Genomic DNA, 21,574 nt, shown 5'->3' on the forward strand with positions numbered 1-21,574 from the left:
AATACATGCAAAGGCAAGGAGCTCAGAGAAACTGAAAGGAGACCAAGGTGACTGGATCACAGCAAGCAGCGGTTCGTGGAGGGGGATATTGTTGGAAAGGGAAGCTGGAGAGATGAGCAGAGGCCGGATCACAGGCATTTGGGCCATGTTGAGATTTGGGTCTATTTCAAGAGCAATGAAAAGCCACTAAAGGGGTAATGGAGCAAGAAGAAGAGATTTGCCTTTTAAAAATAACACTATGGCTCTAGTGCAGAAAGTGGATTGAGGGAGAAGGTTTTGGGATTAGTGCTGGACAGAGAGAGGAGTGGGTTCAAATAGGTGAGTGACTGCTGAAATGAAAAGATGACAGTGTGAGGGATTGAAAAGGGATTGGATATGGGGAGAGCAGTTCAGTCAAGGATGCCTCCAGGATTTCTGGGTTGTTTGCAGAATTGATCATCAGTGCCATTGACCGTCCAAGGCGGCCCTGAAAGAGAAACAGATTAGTTTTCATTTTTCTGACAGATCTTGTTTTACTCTCTTAATATTGATCATGAGATCACATGAGCCTAAGTTGAGTTGTGAAATGCCAGCTTCTCATCAGTACGTGGGGGTTTCTGGCATTCTGTGAATGAGTAGGACGAGTTTTGAAGTCATCCTAGAAGGTGGACTGTTCCCTGGTGTTCCGGCCTTGGTCTGCAGGTTGGATCACCTACATTCTGCCTCCATGAAACTCAGGGCTTTGCAACCATTTATTTGATAGAGATGCTTACATCTCCAGCTCTCTTCTTAAAACTCTCTGCTGAACCCAGATCTGTACCTGCACCTAACAGAAAGTCATTGCATTTTTTCAGTTTTTTTTTTTTAAATCCCAAACATGATCCATATTCCCTATAGTGGCTCTTCTAATTACCTATTTACCTGGGTGTTTTGCTTTCTTGATTCTGCTTTGCCTCCACACATCTTGCATATATTTCCATCAGGGCCCAGGTATAACAATTTATTATGTGACCATCTTCCTGTGACTCCTTGTCCTACCCACCGCCATTCCCACTACTGTCATCTTAGACCCTGTTTGGCAACGCTGTTACAGTAGCCCTCCAATGGTGTTGCCTGTGTAATTCTGTATTCTCTTAGGCCGCTCTCTGCACTATCACCAAGGTGATTTTTTCTACTACATGAATCTAGTTGTGTTAGTTCCAACCTTAAAAGACTTTGGTGGTTGTCCTTTAACTCTCTTTGAGTTAATTACTTAGCACAAGATCTTCCCTGATCAGCCCCCTATTTATTACATAATCCCCTCCAGGCTTGCCAGACCCTTTACTCTAGTCACCCAGTACAATTTGTAGTTTTGCTGTTGGACATATCCACCCTTTATTGCCTGTCTATATTGTTCTAGGGAAACATCCAGGTCTACTCCAAAGCTTAATTCAGATGCCCCTTCTCTCTACCCTCATGGCCATTTACCACATTGCACCACGATGGTCAGTTGTTTGTCTAAACACATGTTGTACTATTAGCTGCTTGAAGTCAGGAGCCATGTGTTAATAGATGGTATGTACCCCCTCCCCTAACACAGTTCACAGTACTTCAAAGCCTAGAGCAGTGTCTGGCACAATAGATGTTCAATTAATATTCAAATTAATGAATAAATAATAGGTATGCAATAAATGTTGGTTAAATTAAATATGTAAGTGATGTATATATGTCTGTGAGCAAAAGAGGAAAGATTGATATTATTCCAAAGCTGATTGCCCCAATCACTAACTCCTTATTCAGATATTTATTTATTGATCTGTATTCTAGCTCTGTATTAACATTCTAGCTCTTCTCCCCCTAAAGTTTCTAAGAAACTTGCCCCTCACACCTTCAATTCACTCTCATACTTAGATGGCTAATTTAACTCCTCTTCTTGAAGTATTTTCATACCATCATTCACTTCTGATTCTGAAAGTTTTACTTATCCTTCATGTCTCAGCATAAAAGTCTCTTCCTTGAAACCGTCTCTGTTGTTTCACAGTTTGAATTCATTCGAACCCCTTCTTCTCTTCAATAAAACTTGAAATCCCTTTTAATTTGCTCACCCTATTTTATGATCATTGCTACCTGCTTATCTCAGCTAAACTTTAAGCTTGAGAGCAGAGGTCCTGTCTTACTCCATAATTCAAGACTTCATGGATAGTAGCTGTTCAGTAAAGTATGTTGGATTTAATTAATATTGCTCAATTATTGAAGCGCCAAGAGTGCTCTGGAGGAGTTCAATAAGCAAGTCAGCAAAATAACTCAAATTTTTAAATCTAAAACTTTTCATCTTTTTTTCTACATCTCACTGCTTAACAAATGGCCGTTGGACATGGGCGTTGCTTTCGATCCTAGAAGTTATATTCTAGTAGGAAAAGAGGGTTGAGTGCCCACTTGTGGCAGATATTGGAGATCTGATAATGAGAAAAAGAGAAAAGTTCCCTCTTCTCCTTGGACCATATTGTCTAGCTGGAGAGACAGACGAAATAAACTAAACACAAACAAATGTAATCTTCAGTTAACGAGTGCAAGTACTCTGGGCTGTGAGAACTTGGAGTGAGCTGACCTACATCTGCAGGTTCAGGATGGCTTCTTAGAATTGAGAATCGGCTAACCAGGTGACAAGGGAAGGAAAAGAATCTTTAGTATCACAGCCACAGAGAGAGCAAGTGGGGATGCTGGGAGATGAAGCTGGGATTAACTAATAGGATATAATTATGCAAGCCAAATGTTCTCTTTTTAGAATTCCACATTCTGTTGATGTATAGAAGAAATACATGTTGCTCTCCTCAAAACACTGTATTTTTAACAAAATTTATACTGTTATAGTAGACAGTGGAAGAAAAATCTCATTAATTCTATATGATGTTTAAGTTCAGCCCACTCTTCTGAGACTAATATCAGTTTCTTTGCATGAGAGAGAAACTTAAGTATAACTAAGGGGATGGAAAACTTACAAAAATATATGGCATTCCTAATGGTTATCTAATTCCTTACTTGATAAAAACAGAATAAAACAGATCCATTTCATTTAAACACTGGTCATGCTTACTTTTATTTGGTCAAACTAACCTGAAAAATCATGAGAAGTTGTATTCAGTGCAACTATGTATAAAAAGGAAGCAATACCAAGAATTACTTTAAAACGATCTTTCATGTGATTTCTGCATAAGAAAATACCAATACTTAAGAACAATTGTGGAATTATTTCTAGATTACTCTTCTACAAGTGTAGTAAACTGGGTTAAAGTGTGTATTGTGTCAAATAATTGGAAAAAATATGGATGAAAATATGGGCTAATAATTTTGTTATATAACAGAAAAATTGAACTTAAGAATAGAAAATACTTGCATGTAATAATTTCTCATGATCGTGATAATGAAAATCTCTGACCTTACTAGATGAGTAGTTTCTTACAATATATATTTTATTGTTCTGTGAAATGATAGTTTATTCTGACTGTTCTAGGATAGTTTATTCTGACTGTTCTAAGTTATGGGGTGTGAGAGCATGAAGGGACTCAAGTATTATTCCAAAGTTACAGCCGGGTGAATGATGCCACTATTTTTGAAACTGAGAAGATATGGAAATGGACACCTTTAAAAAAATTTTTTTTTAAAAAGGAAAAGTTAGGATTGAGAAACCTGAGTCTGGTGTTCAGAGAAAATATATAGATAGGGATAGAAATTTGGGAGTCATTATGATGTGGATGATAAGTAAAGCTTTAGATGGGATGGTATCAAGGGTGTGAGCATGGCCATATTGTAGGCTGTTTTTTTAGCCTAGGGAGTGAGTTGAAATTGGGAAGAGAAAGGTCATGAGAAGGAGATCCCCAGGCCACACCAACATGTAGAATTCAAAGAAATGAGAGAAGGAGGTTCCAGAAAAGGAAAAAAAAAACGAAGAGGAAAGCCAGGTGAATGTCAGTGACGCTGAGTAAAGAAAGCTTTTCAAGGAGTTGCTTGAGCGGTTATGGCAGTTGCTACTGAGAATTGGAGATGAGGCCTGAGAATTACTCATTAGATTTGAAAACATGGAGGCCATTGATGACGATGACCAGGATGTCATCATCAGAGGGATGTGGACACAAACGGTTTGGCTTGGGTTCTACAGAAAAGGGAAGACAGGAAGGGGATGTAGCTAGAATTAATTTTACCATCTGAAACTTGCATGCATTACACATTTTGTATTTAAATAGCAACACTAATAACAATGAATCTTCATAACAATGAAAGGGAGAACATAATATATTACTATGACTGCATTTCTTGGGAGTACCCACCTGCTTAGTTTTTAGTCTGGTGTCAACTTTAGACCAAAAGAAAAAAAAACAAACAGTGCTTTCACTTTGTATCTACTTACACTATAGAACGTACAATGGAGCTTAAACAAATGCTAAGTCATTAAATCTCTCAGTGCTGTTTTTTTTTTTTTTTTAAGATTTTTTTTTTAATTGGGGAAAGGGTACAGGACTTTTATTGGGGAACAGTGTGTACTTCCAGGCCTTTTTTCCAAGTCAAGTTGTTGTCCTTTCAATCTTAGTTGTGGAGGGTGCCGTTTAGCTTCAAGTTGTTGTCCTTTCAGTCTTAGTTGTGGAGGGCGCAGCTCCAGGTCCAGTTGCCATTTCTAGTTGCAGGGGGCGCAGCCACCTTGTGGGAGTCGAACCCACAACTTTGTGGTTGAGAGGATGCGCTCCAACCAACTGAGCCATCGGGGACTCAGCTCAGCTCAAGGTGCCGTGTTCAATTTTAGTTGCAGGGGCAGAGCCCACCATCCCTTCCGGGACTTGAGGAATTGAACTGGCATCCTTGTGGTTGAGAGCCCACTGGCCCATGTGGGAATCGAACCGGCAGCCTTCGGAGTTGGGAGCATGGAGCTCTAACCACCTGAGCCACTGGGCCGGCCCTCTCAGTGCTGTTTTACTTATTGCATCCTCTAGGGTCATGTGGAGGAAGTGCATATGCCCTCAGAAAGCCTGAGTGATAATCTAAAGTAGGACAACTCATATCTGCATTCAAGTTCTGATTTTGCTGCTCACTAGCTGTGTGACCCTGGCAAGTTACCTAACTCTTCTAAACTTATTTTCTCAAAGATAAAGTGTGGATAATGATATGAGATAAAATAAGATAATATGTTTAAGGTTCGAAGCCTGGTGTCTGTGACATATAGTAAGGTCTTAGTAAATGGGGTGATTTTGTGTTGCTATAATTACTGACTTGTTCTTAAATGGGACATAATTGAAATACTATACAATGTAGTAAACAGAAGATAGGTTTTCTAATAAAGAACAGAAAGACGAGCTGTCAGAGAGTAAGCCATACCTTAGAAATCACAGTATTTGGTTCATGTTACTCTACCAGGGGTGCCAAAAAAAAAAAAATGTATACAAGTGGACACTTTGGTCAACATTGCTTAAGCAGTAGTTCGCCGTAATCAGAAGTGTGTGGACGCTGATGGTAACCACTCTGAGCACCTCTTGTAATTGCAGAAGTCGAACGTGACTTGTATTCATCTTTTTTGTTATCGGTGTATGTTGAGTATTACAATTTTAATCGTTTTTTCCTTTCTTAATGTGTATACATTTTTTTGGCACCCAGTGTATATGTGTTCATTAGTGAAGTCACGTAAACTTAGTGGGAAGACTGCAGACTTGCAGAGCACTTTTGTTATCTCAGTCTCCTGGAATGTGCTAGATATTCTAGTTTTATCTTCCCATCCTTTCCAATCCAACCAGCACTGCTAGATATAAAGTTAACTGTATTAATGGCTTCCTGGGTACCAAGCACTGTTCTGGACACTTTACAACTATTAACCTATGTATATCTCACAGCTAGGAGGTGGCCACCATTATTGCCTGCATTTGCACAGGGAGCTTAAGTAACTTCCCCTCAGATGACTCTGTTGGTTAATGGTGGAGCTGGAATTCACTCCAAGCCAGGCTGGCTACACAGTTTGTACTCTTCACCACTTCATCCTAATTCCAGTGAGGGACTACAAGATTGAGTTTACGTTGTCACAGCTTTTCTCTGGTGGCAATAGTAACACGGTAGGATCGGTATCCTTCCCCAGCAGCTCATCAGTGATCAGTAATTTCTATTGGGTACCCAGGTTTCACATCCTTTCTCCAGCCAACAGTCATTCAAGTAGATTCATGAAAACATTGAAAAGCAGAGTGATCATATTAACTATATATGTTAGTCATTAAAATACAATATTTGAGGGTGAGGTCCTTTGGTGCTTATACTCAAAGAATGGTCATTTCTGTATCAAGACGTCTAAAAAGTTCTTACATGCTTAGCAGAAAAGCTAAGTTAAGCTCAGCTTTGGATAAAATTATAAATATGCTGTCTGCCTCAGATGAGTAAGTGTATATAAATAGAACAGTTTGTATATGTGGCCTTAATGGTATAGCTTCCTTTGTTCTATGTAATGTAAATCACCAAATGTGAGCATTTCCATCTGACATAAACTGTCGGTCTCAGAAGAACATATTGTAGGGTTCAGTGCATGTTACACAACAACCACGATTGCCCTTTTCTTCAGCGTGGTGGTTTTTTGTTTTTTGTTCTTTGTTTTTTTTCTGTCTTTCCATATCCAGCAGTTAGTACCAAGGCTTGAAACCCTTAGTTACACAACAAAGTGGCTTAGCAGTAATCGGGCCTGTATGAGGCTAAAGGAAGAATAATGAACGTTCCCTGCAAGCTTCCTGCCTAGATGCAGGTGCAGGAATCAGGGGGTCATGAATAATGCATGACATGCAGATTAGGCAGTGGTCTCTCCTGCAGAGGTTTTGACTTTGCTACCTGCCTGGCTGCTATATGTGGAAAGAAGGTAGGCAATGGCTAAAGAAAGTGTCACAATTTAAAGACCAAACTCACAAAAACACTGCATATCCTTTTCAAGAAATAAACTCTGGGTGGTAGCTGAAATGCTTTATGGTCTCCTTTATCAGATGTAGTACCTTCCAGGTTATCAATTTACTACCTTTGGGAAGGGATTTAAAGCTTTCTTGTTCCACTGTTTTAATTTAAGAGACCTTATAATTATTTGGTCATACACACACAATCGGGAATTTTTTGAAAAACTATTAAACTGTTCCAGAAAGTATCTGCTTATATTATAGTACTTGATGTATGGGTCAATGAAGTTTTGCTACAAGATAAAAATACCTAGAGAATATTGTAATTATAGGTTAAACAGGCCTACTTTTCTTCACTGATACATGCAATGACCACCATCAATAAGAGAATATTTCTATCATCAAACTTCACCTGATGGAATTGTCATGATGGATAGAAATCCTAGGGTTAAGGAGGAAGTAATAAAGAGGTAAATATTGAGAGGCTGTAGAGTGGGTTAAAGAACTGGGGGTATTTGGGCTGTTACTTTTTAAAACTTTATTTAGGCCATAAGACTGACACCCAGTGGGGATGTAGGGAAGGATAGAGAGGATTTCCTGTATTTCCCCTTAAGTCAGGGGCTTTAACTAGGGAGACATTTTTTGGCTCACAGTTCCATTTTGATGATTGTATTTCAAGCAGACAGACTGAAAGAAAAAAAGAAAGAGGAGGAGAAAAAATGAGTTTTGCTACCTTTTGTATAATTCTTACACTGTTTTATTGCATGTGTTTTCCCTCTCTCCCCCCAATTTGGGGTACTAGAATATGAACAGGCTTTCATTTTTAGTTGAGTCTGTCATTTCCGCTGGGCCCCAGTTTGGCCAGATGCCAAGACCAACAGGTGATCCTTGTAGCTGCAAAACAGCAGGAAGTGGGGCTTGCTTGAATGAGACAGTTCACCAGAGGGGCTGTCTGGCCTCTCTCCATCTTTCTGCATAATTAACATCCCCTCCCCCATGTGGAGCAGAAAATCTGTGCTGAGCAGCTCAGCTGCAGCAGCCATTGAGAAGTGCCACGAGGAAAAGAATGTTAATAAAGGATGTTGGAAGAAATAAGCTTTCCGAGTGCAAAGTGCAGTCTGGCTCAGGACTTCCTGAAAGACTGCAGTTGGCCCTTCTGAAGGGGGAAAACTGTGTTCTCTGTTTTGAAATGATTTTCTCTTGCTGAACAACTGTGGAGAACTGGATACATGGGCTCCAACTGGACTTGAACACGAGTTTAAAATCCCTATTTCCTTTCTTGTCTTGTAAATAAGAATAATGTCTGAGACATAAAGATTAAAGATAGCACCAGCTAAAAGACTGCCTAGATCTCACAAATCCTAGTAAAGCTAGAGCAAAGCAGGAAGTTTGCCACAAGTAGGGCATGTTGTGTTGCCAGTTAATGACCCACAAAGATGTGGAAGTTCAGCAGCTAGTTCCTGATCCGAAGATACCAGCATTTCCTAGAAAATTAAACTATTTTCAGTGGATGACTCCAACTCTGGAAGCTTGTAAAACAATATAGTCTTTATTTCTGCATTATTTTGCTAAAGTTTTGAATTGACTTTGCCTTCTTCAAAATGCAAAGCTGTAGAGCATCATATCTAGAAGGTCTTTCCCCTAGAAATAATAGTTTCCCTTTCCTTCCTCCCCCCATTCCCACAGATTCTATTTCTGGACATGTGGATGAAGTTATAGAGGGGAGGAAAAAAAACTTTTCCTGTATCCTCTCAGATTCAGTGTTTGGGGACTTGCAAATTAAACTGACAAAAGACAGATTAGCAAGAGGAAAAACTGTTTATATGTGCAACATACATACATGCAGGAGTGCTCAGTGATAAGTAACTCAAAAAGGTGGTTAGAATTTGGCACTTATATACCACTTTAACAAAGGATGATGAATTGTGGAGAAGGGACTAGTTAAAAGAAAAGGGGTCTGGGCTTCTAGGCGGGTACATTGTAAGAAAGTAACTATTAGGAAATGTATGGGGGAAACAAATGGTAAATAAGGGTTTTTTGTGCAGACTCATCTCAGCACCATCCTATGGTGTACTACTCTTCCTGGTATGGGAGAAGGCAACACCTTTACAAATGAAAATTTCCTTTACAGAAGATATATTCATGCCCTGCTTTTAGGTCTATAAGCGAAAGATAGAGAGTTCCTCCTGTGTGCTTTTTCTCAGTTACGTTTAGCTCAAAATCATCCTTATGCCAAATTAGCATATTTTGGGGTGGCATATCCTGATCCCCTTTATTATCTTGCGTTTTAGACTTTTAAATCTAGAAGTTGACTGAGAAGAGTGTGTACTTGGACTGTCTCTTATATCCCTCTGTGGGAACAGGTAGCAGAAAGGGCTCGCTGAGGGCAAATACCATACCTTAAAATTATTTTTACCCACTCCTACACCTGGCAAGGACTAGGTAGTCAGTAACTTTGTTGGATTGAGTGAAAGAATCAGTTGATTAAAATTGGTGGTCCTGCTTTAATCAACTGATTAAAACTGGGGGTCCTGCTTTAATCAATTGATTAAAATTGGGGTCTTCACAGTGAACATTGTGACAAACCCTTGTTACGTTAAAGTATAGAAGGAAAAAGAAACAGACTCTGCAGGTTTGTAGGCATGGGAACGTAACTGCATCCTTTTACCAAGAAATGATCAATATCTGGGGGATTTTATATTAAGCAAATCTAAAAGAAATTATTTATTAACCAGATCCCTTGTTATTTGTTCATTTATAATCAGGAACATGCTTTTTCAATCATTGGATTATGTCTTATCTATCTACAGGGTACATCCATCCCCAGTATCAAGGGTCCGCGGAAATCGAATGAATAATCAGAAGTTTGCTTGGTGAGTACACAGTCTAAATTATGAGAACTTGTAAGTCTTATGGGAAATTTTAATAAGGCTGTGTTAAAACAATAGAGAATTAGTCCTGCTTCTGTATAGAGAATACATTTCTACTGAACTACATAATCTTCCTTTCCTTTGGAAAGATTTAAGTGAACATGATATAAGTGCTTTCCAGCCAAAATTCTTTACTCACCAAAAACTGAGTGCAACATTTTTTCCCTAACAGGTACGGTATACTTTCCAGGATTATCAACCGTTAGATTTTAAAAGAATGTTTCTCTTTTTTAAAAAACACTGTAAATTTTTCAGTGACATTTAGGCAACAATTCAGATTTTTCTCAGGTACCAATATCCAGTTCTCATGAAGATTTTCACAATAAGTTAATATACTAATTTTGGTATATTTAGATAATTTTTTCTGAATGAGCCTTAAGTATCTAGATATTGTGGGTTTTTTTTTTTAATTTGGGAAATACAAAGATCTTCTTTTACTAATGAATTCTTGAACAGAAATATGGACGAAACTTACCAGAAATGAGCTGAAAAGTTAGTTCAGCCACAAAACATTGATTATTGATTCTGTAAAGAATGTGAAACAAAAAAATAATTATTGTAGGTTTTAAAGTCCATATTTGTTATATTATGTACCCCATTCCACAAAATTAACCTTTCCAGAAATACTGTATCTTCAAAAAAAAAAAAAAATGAAGGAAAGAAAGAAAAAATTGAACTTGAACTTTGTATTGTATTACTTCAGAAGTGAATGGAAATTCACAGGTCTCCATTTTTACTTCACTGAATTGTGCTTAGAATGGGATTTTGATTAAAGCTGTGGCTGTTTTTAAAGTATGGGAAGATGATTACCAAAGATTGAACTTCCAAATTAATTTTATTCCTAAATCAGGATTATTTTTAGACACAAAATAATGATTCTGTGAATTTGAATAGTGCCTAATCAGCTCACCTCCCTTCCCCCGTTAAATCTAATTAACCTTCACAATAGTTTGATGTTGTTGTTAAATATTATGCTTTTCTTTTTCACGGAGAGGGAAATGGAGCTCAGGTGATACAGCCATTTGCTCACACTCTATGTAAAAGCTGGGACTTCCTTCCTGGTTTCTCACAATCACTAAAACATATTGTCCCGTCAAACCTGGAAACCTGAAGGAATAAGAATGCCGGTGGCCATTACATAAAAAGACAGGGAGAAATCAGGTCCTTTCCAGACCTCACAGAGTTGCTGTTCCTTCTCAGTGCAAGCCATGTTGCACTAATGAAACTTTATTATTTACAGAGACTATGAGATGCTCAAGTGAGCAACATAAGTTAATGGACAGAGTACAGCTTTGTCAGTTATAAGATCCTGCTGCTACAACTTATTTCTCAATAGCTAAATGTGGAACACTGCGTAAATAACAAATTATATTTTCTTCACTTTTACTTTCTGGAGTATTGGAATAACGATAACTCGTTCCTACATAATTTATAGCACATTATTTGGTTAGTAAGTTTAAACCACTTTTTCCTCCAGAGAAATAATCTATGAAAAACAAAAAGGATTTTTACTACTAGCCTTGAAAAAAATTCAGCTTATATTTATTCAGCAACATTTATTTACTAACCCGGGTACTGTGAGAAGCACTAGATTAGAAAGATAAATAAAACATGGTTTCTGTTCTCAAGAGGCCCACTGTCTTGTAGGGGATGTGTGTGTGTGTGTGTGTGTGATCACATAAATAATATACAATATTATATGATGTCATACAAGCAACATGTACTATATAATAGAATATGGATAATGCTCTAAAGAGATGTATTTGTAATATAACATTCAGAGGGAAATGTTATCAGCTCTGTTTAAGACTAATTTTAGAGTGGTCAGTAGAGAAGGGAGAAAATATAAAAGAAGGAAGAGGACTGTCAGAAAACCCATCCCCGAGAGAGTTTTTGAGTGAAGACTCAGAATTCCAGAATTAGTAGGAAAAGCAGAGGGTTGAGGCTTTCTTTATATATTGGAACCCAAGTACAGGGACCTGGAGACATTTCTAAATTAACTATAATAGGAGCATATGGATTTAATACAGGTGCTTTAGTTGGTCGTGCGTTAGTTAAAATTCCTATTATATATACACCTCGAATTTTCCTTAAGTAAATACTGCGAAGCTGCTATATGAAAATAAATCAACTAGCTAGGAAGTAGCCCAGTGAATCACAGAGCATGTACATCTGGTTAAGTGATAAACGCTCGCTATTTCTTTGAGAAATACTGGCTCTGAAAATCCAGGAAGTTTAAATACTCATGCTGGCAATGGAGATGAAGGGAAAGTGACACTTGTTCTCCCCAAAATAGAAGTGTGGGATAATTTATAGAATTATGTGAAGTTCAATACTAGCTTGGCTCTGACTTGAGTTAGCTGTGCAAACATTAGATGTGAGTGATGTTGGGTGATTTTTTGAAGTTGAGTTAGCAAATGCTTCAATCCTTTAAAAAATATTGTTCATCGAATAAGAAATTAAACCTCTGTAAAAGAGGAAGGGCTCGAATTTAAAGGTTTTTGCATAGCAAATGCATGACAATTGGTAGGTGGGTTGTAAATGTCAGTGGTTGAGCTATCAAACCAGTGTTGATTATAGGGTAAACATGGTTTAAGAGTTTAAGTAGTGTTTTTCTTTGCATAATGTTAATATGAGAGGCATCCACTGACCTTATTCCTGTGGTAGCATTTCCACGGAAATTAAAGAAATGTGTGGAAAAGAATTTCTGTTCAGAAAGGCAAACAAACCTGCTGGAATGAAAAGAAAATGTGGCAACGAATGTACGTATCCAGGGAGGAGATGAAAGCACCGGGATGTGCGAGTTCCAAGGACAGATGCTAGGATGGAGCCAGCTTGTTATAGCTCTCGGCTAGCTCTCAGCGATTAAAGAATGGCATTAAGAACTTCTTGCAGGATATGTTAGCTCAAGAACATGAATGAGATCACAGTACAACTCCACTTAATCAAAGGTAGCAATCCAGGCCAGACATAAACTCTCCATCAGAGTGGCACTCCCCTCACTGCCATTGCCACTATAGTAGTATTTGTTGGTTTGAGGAATAATCAAGACTTTGGGGTTCAGCATGTGAATTTCCCTCTTTGTTTCATGAATCGTATCTCTCCTCTTTCCTTCACCATTGGCCCTAAGAGGCGGTGAGCACACCTTCCTTTGTCCAATAACTGTAGAAATCTTTTGTAGAGTGTTTGCCACTCATTCTTATGTCTGACAATGTCAGGAAAAAAGATTTTGCTCCATTTAGGGCAAATTGGGGAAAATGGGGCCAACCTTATTAAAGAGTTAAATGTGCAAATAGACTTTTGTTCCTTACGGATCTTTTTTCATGAAATGATTATAGTCTGATATCAAATCCACAGAGAGTTTCTAAGTCATTTTTCAGCTGTTTTATTCCCAAAGATGTAATAGAAATCTGAAGCCTGTGTTTGGTATGAATGTGTAGGTTAGAGCAAGACAGGAAGGGGCTTGGGGAGGAATTTCTCTGAACTGAACAATGGAGTTAATTTAAGACTCCCAAAATTTTTAGGATCAGTGTAAGTATTCTGAAGACATGCATATTAATATATGCTCACTTTTACCTTTTTCCCCTTTCTTCTCCCCTCTCCACTTCTCCCTTCACCCAGCACCATTCTTGGAGTTTTAAAGGACTTGAGTATATAGTGTTCTTGATGATGGTGGTAATAGTGGTTACGCTATGGACCTAAAATATCCGTTTAGAATTATTCTGTAGCAGTGGGTGTTACATAATAGAGACTATATGAGCTATTTATATGATTACAGAAAGTAAAGTATTACTAGGAATTCATCAATAAAATAGAAGTAATTTCCTCTAACCAATTGGATGCTGCCACCACCAGTCTCAATTACGATTTATTTCTTACCAACATGCATGAGATGTTATACAGCTGTCTACACCAAGAAGCTCCAGTTTTTAATAGAGTATCTATGCAAATTATGACACCTTCTGGGTGTGAGTCACATTTCACATTTGGATGTGATGACGTTCTGTGCCACAAATTTTTGTGGAGAACAGGAAGAGCCTTTTCACACTGATGTTTTATTGTTGGAGATAGAGTGCTACAATGAAATTAAATATTTATATGCAAACGGTTGCAAATGTTAGACATGACTTCGTAGAATCTTTCTAGAAGATGTAACTAGTATAGATCTTTGTGATAAAAATAAGTACAGTGGTTCTTCTTTACAGCTTTGTCTTAATGGAGGAAGACACTCAAGTTGTTGATATTGGAAACCTCTCAGAAAGCTGATGTACAGCTCATCCTTTAGGAAGGGACAGAGCATTTCCAAATGTGGTAGTTAGTATCATTGTCAGAGTTGCAAAGGAAGGAAAAGCATTATCACGTTCAGTTCAGCTTCTCACTTTCCAACACATAACCTGTCAGCCGTGGGCATACGGTCTCTGCACACCTGTCCAGTCACCTTTCCACTACGCAGTGCTTAGCTACTGTTCAAGAAATGCTAAAGATTAAATAAGATGAATGTTTAATTCATTACGAGCCACACAGAAGGCTTTTGTCGGGGAAATTCCCATGATATTGATGTGATGAGGGAAGAGAAAGGAGAAATAGGAGAGGCCTAATGAAGACATTGCTGCTCACTCCAATATGTGGCAGCTACTCCCTGCCACAGTGTTTACTCATCATCTTGCAGCTCCTTGCATATGCTCATTATTTATAGACAATATTGATTATGTTATTTTAATTACCAGGGCATTCCACTGCCTTGCTTCTTGACTTATTGGGCAAAAATTATGATGATACGTGTGGACTTTGATGTGTGAAAGTTCTAATTCCCAGAATGCCTGCCTGGCCTTCATCATTTTGTTTTGTTTTGTTTTGTTTCATTTTTTAAGGAGGGTGCAACTCTCAGTGGCCCATGCAGGGATAGAACCAACAACCTTAGTGCTACCAGCACCATGCTCTAAGCAACTGAGCTAACCAGCCACCCCTTAATTTTTGTTTTTTTTAATTCATATGTGTTTATAAGTAACAGCATGTTGCCTTTAGATTTCCTTTGGAAGCATGCTCTCTCTGATGTTTGATAACAGATTCAGAAAATGGGCATCATTCCTATAATCATGAACCAGTTGGCAAGTTCTGTGTATACGTACTGAATTGCAATGAAAAGAAGTGCCTCCAGGATGTTGCTACCTTTTTAATCCCTCCAAATTCACATCTTTTTTTTTTTTTAATGTTGTAATCCAGGATCAGCTATTAAATTCTTTACTTCCAGCACCTCTTCAAATTTAGCTTGGTGATAATCATGTATACTTTAAACTAGTGTACCACCTTTCAGATTGACCTTATTGAAGACCTTTGGTCTAATTTTCCTAAATTCTCTATTACCTAGAATTTTAGCAAGAAACCTTATGATAAAGGTGTTTCACGTTCCTGTATCAGCTGATTTTTATGTCTAGTATTGCTGTTGTCATAGTAAAGATGATTGGGGGAGGGGGCATTAAGCTAGGTTAATTTCTGCAATTTTTTCCTTAATTATAGGAGGATTGGGACTATAAAATCATGTTAAGCCATAAAGATCACCACTTCTGAGACCTTTTTCTATTGAAAGTCCATGAATATGTTGTTTTCACCAACCTGCTACTCAGAACCATTATAGTGTATTACCAAAAGTCTGATATAAGAACTCATAAGGCATGTTAGTATACTCTTTTGTTCATTCCTGCATTCCTGCCATTTTCTCAGCACTGTAGCTAGGTGTAGTTTTGTTGTCTAATAAAACATCTCTGTTGTATTAACTATTTTAGCATGACCAAGAGATATTTGTTCAGTACTCAAAAGGACTTGTTTAGAAAATCTGAAAATATGTGGAGACTCAACAACATGCTTCGATAAGTCAAGGAAGAAATTGCAAGAGAAATTTAAAAACTATTTTTAACAAAATGAAAATTAGAGCACAACTTAATCAAAATTTGTGAGATGCGTCAAAAGCAGTGCTTTGAAAGAAATTTATATCGTTGAATGCATATATTGGAAATGAAGAAAGACCTAAAATCAATAATCTAAGTTTCCACCTTAGGGAAACCTGAAAAAGAAGAGCAAATTAAATCCAAAGTAAGCAGTAGAAAAGAAATAACAAAAGGTATTGTTTGTAGTTCTGGGACGTGTAGCATATTTTTCATGTAATTGTAAGTTTTTTAGGTTGGTTTTATATACTTAAGGATGTTTAAAATTACATAATGAGGAATGGCGATTTACTCTGGGAACACTACTGAAACTATAGCTTCTTACAGAGTTTTAAATTGTGCAGTGTGCATTTTTCTCCATCACAATCCCGTCCCTGTTAAATTTGGTCAGATGTAGAACTTTAAACTAATGGCCATGTTGTAATGAAACATGGACAGAGGGATGTGGGGAGTCATTAATGAACAATGCAGAAAAAAACTGTCCCAATATGAAAAAATATGGATCTCTGATGGTACCAGTACAAGTCATGTTATAATTAACATATCAAATTAAAATGAAGAAAGATCTTGTTTTATATATATCTAGAGACCGCATTCTTTCTTAAGCGTTTCATAGTAGTTTTTAATGGATATATTTGGGCTAAAAGATTGACTGATCCTAAATGTCTACAAAATATATACTTGAAAGAATAATGACTAATATGTGGACCCAATCAAAAATCCTAATATGTTCGTGAATATGCTACGAATACCACTCAGGACAATAAATCTGAAGGGGATTTCTCTGTTAGAATGCTGGGTGTACCAGCAGTTTTATTTTGGTTTCCAGCTATTAGTCATATTCGCATTGTCATCTTTTTAGCCATGAAGAGCCTTATGTATACACATGAACTAACAATTTTATTTTTATTTTTTTTCAAACTTTTATTTATTTTAAGTGTGTTTTTCCAGGACCCATCAGCTCCAAGTCAAGTAGTTGTTTCAATCTAGCTGTGGAGGGCGCAGCTCACAGTGGCCCATGTGGGGATCCAACCAGCAATCTTGTTAAGATCACTGCGTTCTAACCAACTCAGCTAACCAGCCGCCCCCTGAACTAGCAATTTTAAAGTTAAATGTAATTTCACCTTACTCTAATTTTTCTCAGCTGACCACTAGATTTTCATGGTTTCTTAGGAATTTCCTTAAAATTGGCTATGTATTACCTTTCTTAATAAACCACGTTTCCCCAAAAATAAGACCTAGCCGAACAATCGTCTCTAATGCGTCTTTTGGAGCAAAAATTAATATAAGATCCAATATATTATATTATATCATATATCATATCATATCATATCATATCAGACCCAGTCTTATATTATAGTAAAATAAAACTGGGTCTTATATTAATTTTTGCTCCAAAAGACGCATTACAGCTGATTGTCCGCGTAGGTCTTATTTTTGGGGAAACATGGTAGGTTACTTAATCTATGATCAATATCCTCATAATTAATAGATCTCTTTTAATCAATTTTAGGAGAGTAATAGTGTGTGACATATTTTTCCAAAAATTAAAATCAACGCAGTATCACACTGGTTTTCGTCACAGCAATTCAACATACATGCACAGCTAATATGGTAGCTGAAGGGCTAAAGACCCTGCTGGAATCCAGTGTCTATTTGTAGCCATTACCTCTGTCTAAATTTTCATTCAGTTTAGTTTCTTTTATCAGGTGGGGTTCTTTTGTTGGAAGTAATGGAAACCGAGTCTGGCCAATTTAAGCAAACGGTAATTGTGTAGAAGCACTTGAGGTGGGTTACAGAGTCAAAATACAGCAGAGGAGCTGGGCCTCAAGACACACAAGAAGCAGGACAGCACCCAGGGTTCAGGGAGCAGGTTTTAAGAAGCAGGTGCAGACCTAGAGTGAGGCAACCCCAGCTCCTTGATATCACCTCTTGAAAATCGCAATAGAGGAAGCCCCAGAGTCTGATGGGCCCAGCCTGGCTCAGGTGCCCAGCCCTTGGCTGAGGGAGGAAGGTACCTGGGTTAACTGTCCCACTAAGATCACATGTAGTGAGGACCACAGGTAACAGGACAATTTCCCAAAAGAACAGGAGGTACTGGTACCAAAAAATGATGGGAAGGACTACTCTTCAAAAACTAGTGCTATCGATTGTCCTACTATTTGGTGAATTAGAAGCTGTCATTAAAAGTAGTGAATAAACTTTAATGTTATTCCCTGGAGACCATCATTTCTTACATTTTGGGTGATAAGATACTCTGCAAGTAGTACCTAAAATACATGGCTTCTCTTAGATCTTATTCTTGGTTATTCAATGGACAAAGCATAAGAAGATGTCAAAATAGACTCCCGTCTTCTTGAAATTTACAGTTTTGGGTCCTAATCCCTTCAAACCATTCATTTTCCCAGAAATCCTACTTTAAATCACATTTTAAAATGCAGTCTTTAAAACCAAACATTCATAATTATTGTGATAAGATATATAAAATAGTCAAATAGAAGAACTTCTTGAAGTGCATAAAGCTTGAGTCTATAAGCTTGTGGTGTAAATTTGTCACTTATACTAAGTTAGTCTTTATTCCTTCCTGCTTTTCAGTATTTCTATTAAATGAATGAATGAATGAATGAATGAATGAATGAATGGTGTCTGACCCAAACTATTTAAATTGGGTCTTGGGAAAAGTGCAAAAGAGATAATACTCTTCATAATAATATTGCCTTGAAAGAAAGTGCCTCATAGACCATAGGTTTGAGCCCACAATCAAATTTCAATATTACATAAAAGAAATCTCTTTGCCATCATCCAGTTGATTCATTGACACACCCAGCATTTATTATGTAGCCTCAAATGAGGCTATAATTTACTTCAACTCTCTTGGGTCTCTCTGAACTCTAACAACTGAAAATCCTGAACAGATGGGTGTGTGTAGGTAGTAGGTAGGACTGTGGTTGCGTACACTAGGTGAATGCATGCTCCAGAAGGGGCATGTTACATCCAAGCAGAAATGGTAGCATTTTAGGATATACATGCATCCAGTTTACCTCAGTTTCTGTAAAGGCTAAACAGAAGGGTAACTCTGTATGTTACCAATCCGATCATGATTGTGATCACTAAATAATTTGTTCCATCCTATAATATATTTGGGACACTTTCATACATGAACATATCATGTTACATCCTTTAGAAAGCAATGATTTCAATCACCCGTAGGGCTAAATTGTTGTTATTGTAAAATAGAAATCTCTCCAGTTCCATCTATTTTCCCATTTCTCTACTCATTGCCTTTTTCCCTCAGAGGTCTGTAAAGAAAAAGAAACATTGCCTTCCTCAGAATTTGTAGTTGATAGGTGTGGGGAAAGAAAGAAAATACCTTCCTATTGTTTTTCACTTTAGACTTGAATTATTTTGTACTTTTTGACGAACCCTGTAGCTTAACCATAAGAATGGACTGATTTCTTACAGTGAAAGTGGATTCCAGTCATGTATCCCAAACTTTACAGGCTGTGAAGTGTTTATTTGGGGAAGAAGGAAGTATGGATTTATATTGGAGGTAGGAAACAAAGGCCAAAGGCAACTGTTGGAAACAGAAGAAAGTTGCTGCCACCTAGAGGTTAAAATTGGTAAATTCCGAGAGCGTGCTGTGAACACTCAGGAAATAATCTTGAGAGTTGATATTGATGTACTGTCATCATAAAACGGAAATGCAGCCAGTTGACTCAGTCTCTGCCTCTAAGTTGAACCAGTCTCATTCCACCACTTTCACTGGTGCTACTGTGCCAGGATTTCCTATGAGCTTTTTCTGACCTTAGTGGGTTTTTCTATTTTTTGTGGACAGCAACCTTGTTATTGATCGTAAAAACACATGTTAAATCATTGGAAGTCTTCCTTCTGTATAATACAATTCAGTTATTGGGAAGATTCATATTACTCTGGCTAATAGAGAATGTCTTTTTCCATAATCCAGACCATCTTTTTCAAATATCCCAGGAACTCCACTAAGGCTCCATTCTCCTTAACTTGTGTGGCTGATGCTCTTTTGTTTCCCAAGAAAGCACAGGTAGCAGGGAAACCTGTGAGATGAGACTAGAGTGTCCTGTGGACACACTTAAAAAGAAGGGTATAAATATTTAATAAAATATTCTTTGTTTCCACCAAAAAAAGAAAAAGAAGAGGTAGAAGAAGAAGGGACCTGAGACTCACCTGAGTTATGCAAAAATCTAAAACCAGTGCAGCACCAGCCTCAAGAATAATACGCCATTTGGCTCATTTTCATTTTGGTTATTAGGAACTTACTGAACATAGAGCACTGACATTTTAAAAACTAGTTTGTCAGGACATTTTTAATGGAACAATCTCCCTCATAAAGAAGTCTAGACAGCCAAAAATGCTGTGCTGCCACATTTGTCTTGCCATTCTCTCTTTTCAGGACTGCCATACTGAACAACCCCAGCGGTCCCCATTGTAGTTTGTGCAAAGGGTGCCTCCTGGAGCACTAAAGCAAAATGCATTGGCAGGGAAAGGTGGGAAACTAGGAAAACAATGTGTGTGTGAGTGTGCATGTCTGCCCCTCTCTCCTCTCCTGAATGGGAGACTTGATTGAATGTTGTTGATGATTGCAGTGTTGATTTGCAGGAGGAAAGGGCCCCCAAAAATACCAGAAGGTATCAGCAATACCGTTAGGAAAATGAGGACATGTTCATTGACAACCCCACTGCTTCCTTAAGAATGCATTAGCCAAATCTCTTCTCTGCTTAACCTCACTTGCTTGCCACATTTGTTCTTTCGCTCATCCTGTATTTAATTTTGTTACAATTTGTAAGCATTCATATTCTCCATCACTTACAAATCTGATCACTTTTGAAATTGGCCAGAAATTATTACTTCTTACTCAGTAGCACCATCACTTTTCTAGAATGTTTGTGTTCATTCATTTGTTCCCTTATTCAGTAAATTGGTTGCACCCATAATGATCTGTTCCCTTTTCTGCCTTCTGGAGACACTGTATTTAATAAGCAAACAAGGCCCCTGCTCTCACAGAGCTTACTGTGTAATAGAGTAAGATAGACAACTAGTGATTAAGTGCTCTGATGAAACTATAATAGGGATATGATTGGAAATGACTAGAAGCCATCCAAGGGACTTGGTCAGAAAAGGCCTCCTGAAAGGACATGACACAGAAGCTGGGAGCTGAATGAGAAGGAGCCAGCTGTGTGAAAATGTGGGGGAAATTATTCCAGGTGCTAGAAACAATTCACACAATGGCCCAAGATGGGAACAAATTTGGAATGTTCCAGAAACATAGAGGTGAGTGAGAGGAGGGGGAAATAAGGTCAGAGAGGTTGGCCAGGGCAGAAGCACACCATCTATAGTCTATAATCCAGGTGTAACAGATGGGAGCAATGGGGAGGAGAATGAAGTGAATGTGTAATATATATGTATATATATATATACACACACACACATACATATATGAAGTATATATGTATGTGTATATATATATGAGTATATATGTATGAAGTATATATGTATGAAGTATATATGTATGTGTATATATATATATATATATATATTCACTGTTCTGTGGAAAAAGGATTAGAAGAATGGAAGCAGAGTGAGTGAAGAGGTTGGGGCAGTGGCGGAGGAGAAAGGATGGTGGCTTATACTAGAGTAGGATGAGTAGAGAGAAGTGGATGAAATTAGGGTACATTTTGAAGGCAGTGTCAGCAGCAATTGCTTAATGGAAAGAAATGAAGAAAAGAGAAGCAAGCATGACGCCTAGTTTTTGTCTGAGCAACTTGTGATTGTGATCGGGAGCTTAGAGGCCAGGGCAAGTCTATGGATA

General features: G+C 37.8%; 1 protein-coding gene across 6 annotated transcripts in view; it reads left to right on the top strand.

The window, feature by feature from the left end:
• The window catches only part of KLF12 (KLF transcription factor 12), a 566,208-nt gene that overhangs the window by 483,114 nt on the left and 61,520 nt on the right, over positions 1-21,574 (top strand). For all 6 annotated transcript variants that reach the window (XM_081045624.1, XM_081045623.1, XM_081045621.1 and 3 more), the window contains one exon: positions 9,671-9,733. In XM_081045624.1, coding sequence (XP_080901750.1) covers positions 9,671-9,733 — 63 coding nt within the window. The remainder of the gene's footprint in view (positions 1-9,670; positions 9,734-21,574) is intronic.

Source organism: Rhinolophus hipposideros (genome assembly GCF_964194185.1).
Source record: "Rhinolophus hipposideros genome assembly, chromosome: 4".
Classification (NCBI taxonomy): Eukaryota; Metazoa; Chordata; class Mammalia; order Chiroptera; family Rhinolophidae; genus Rhinolophus; species Rhinolophus hipposideros.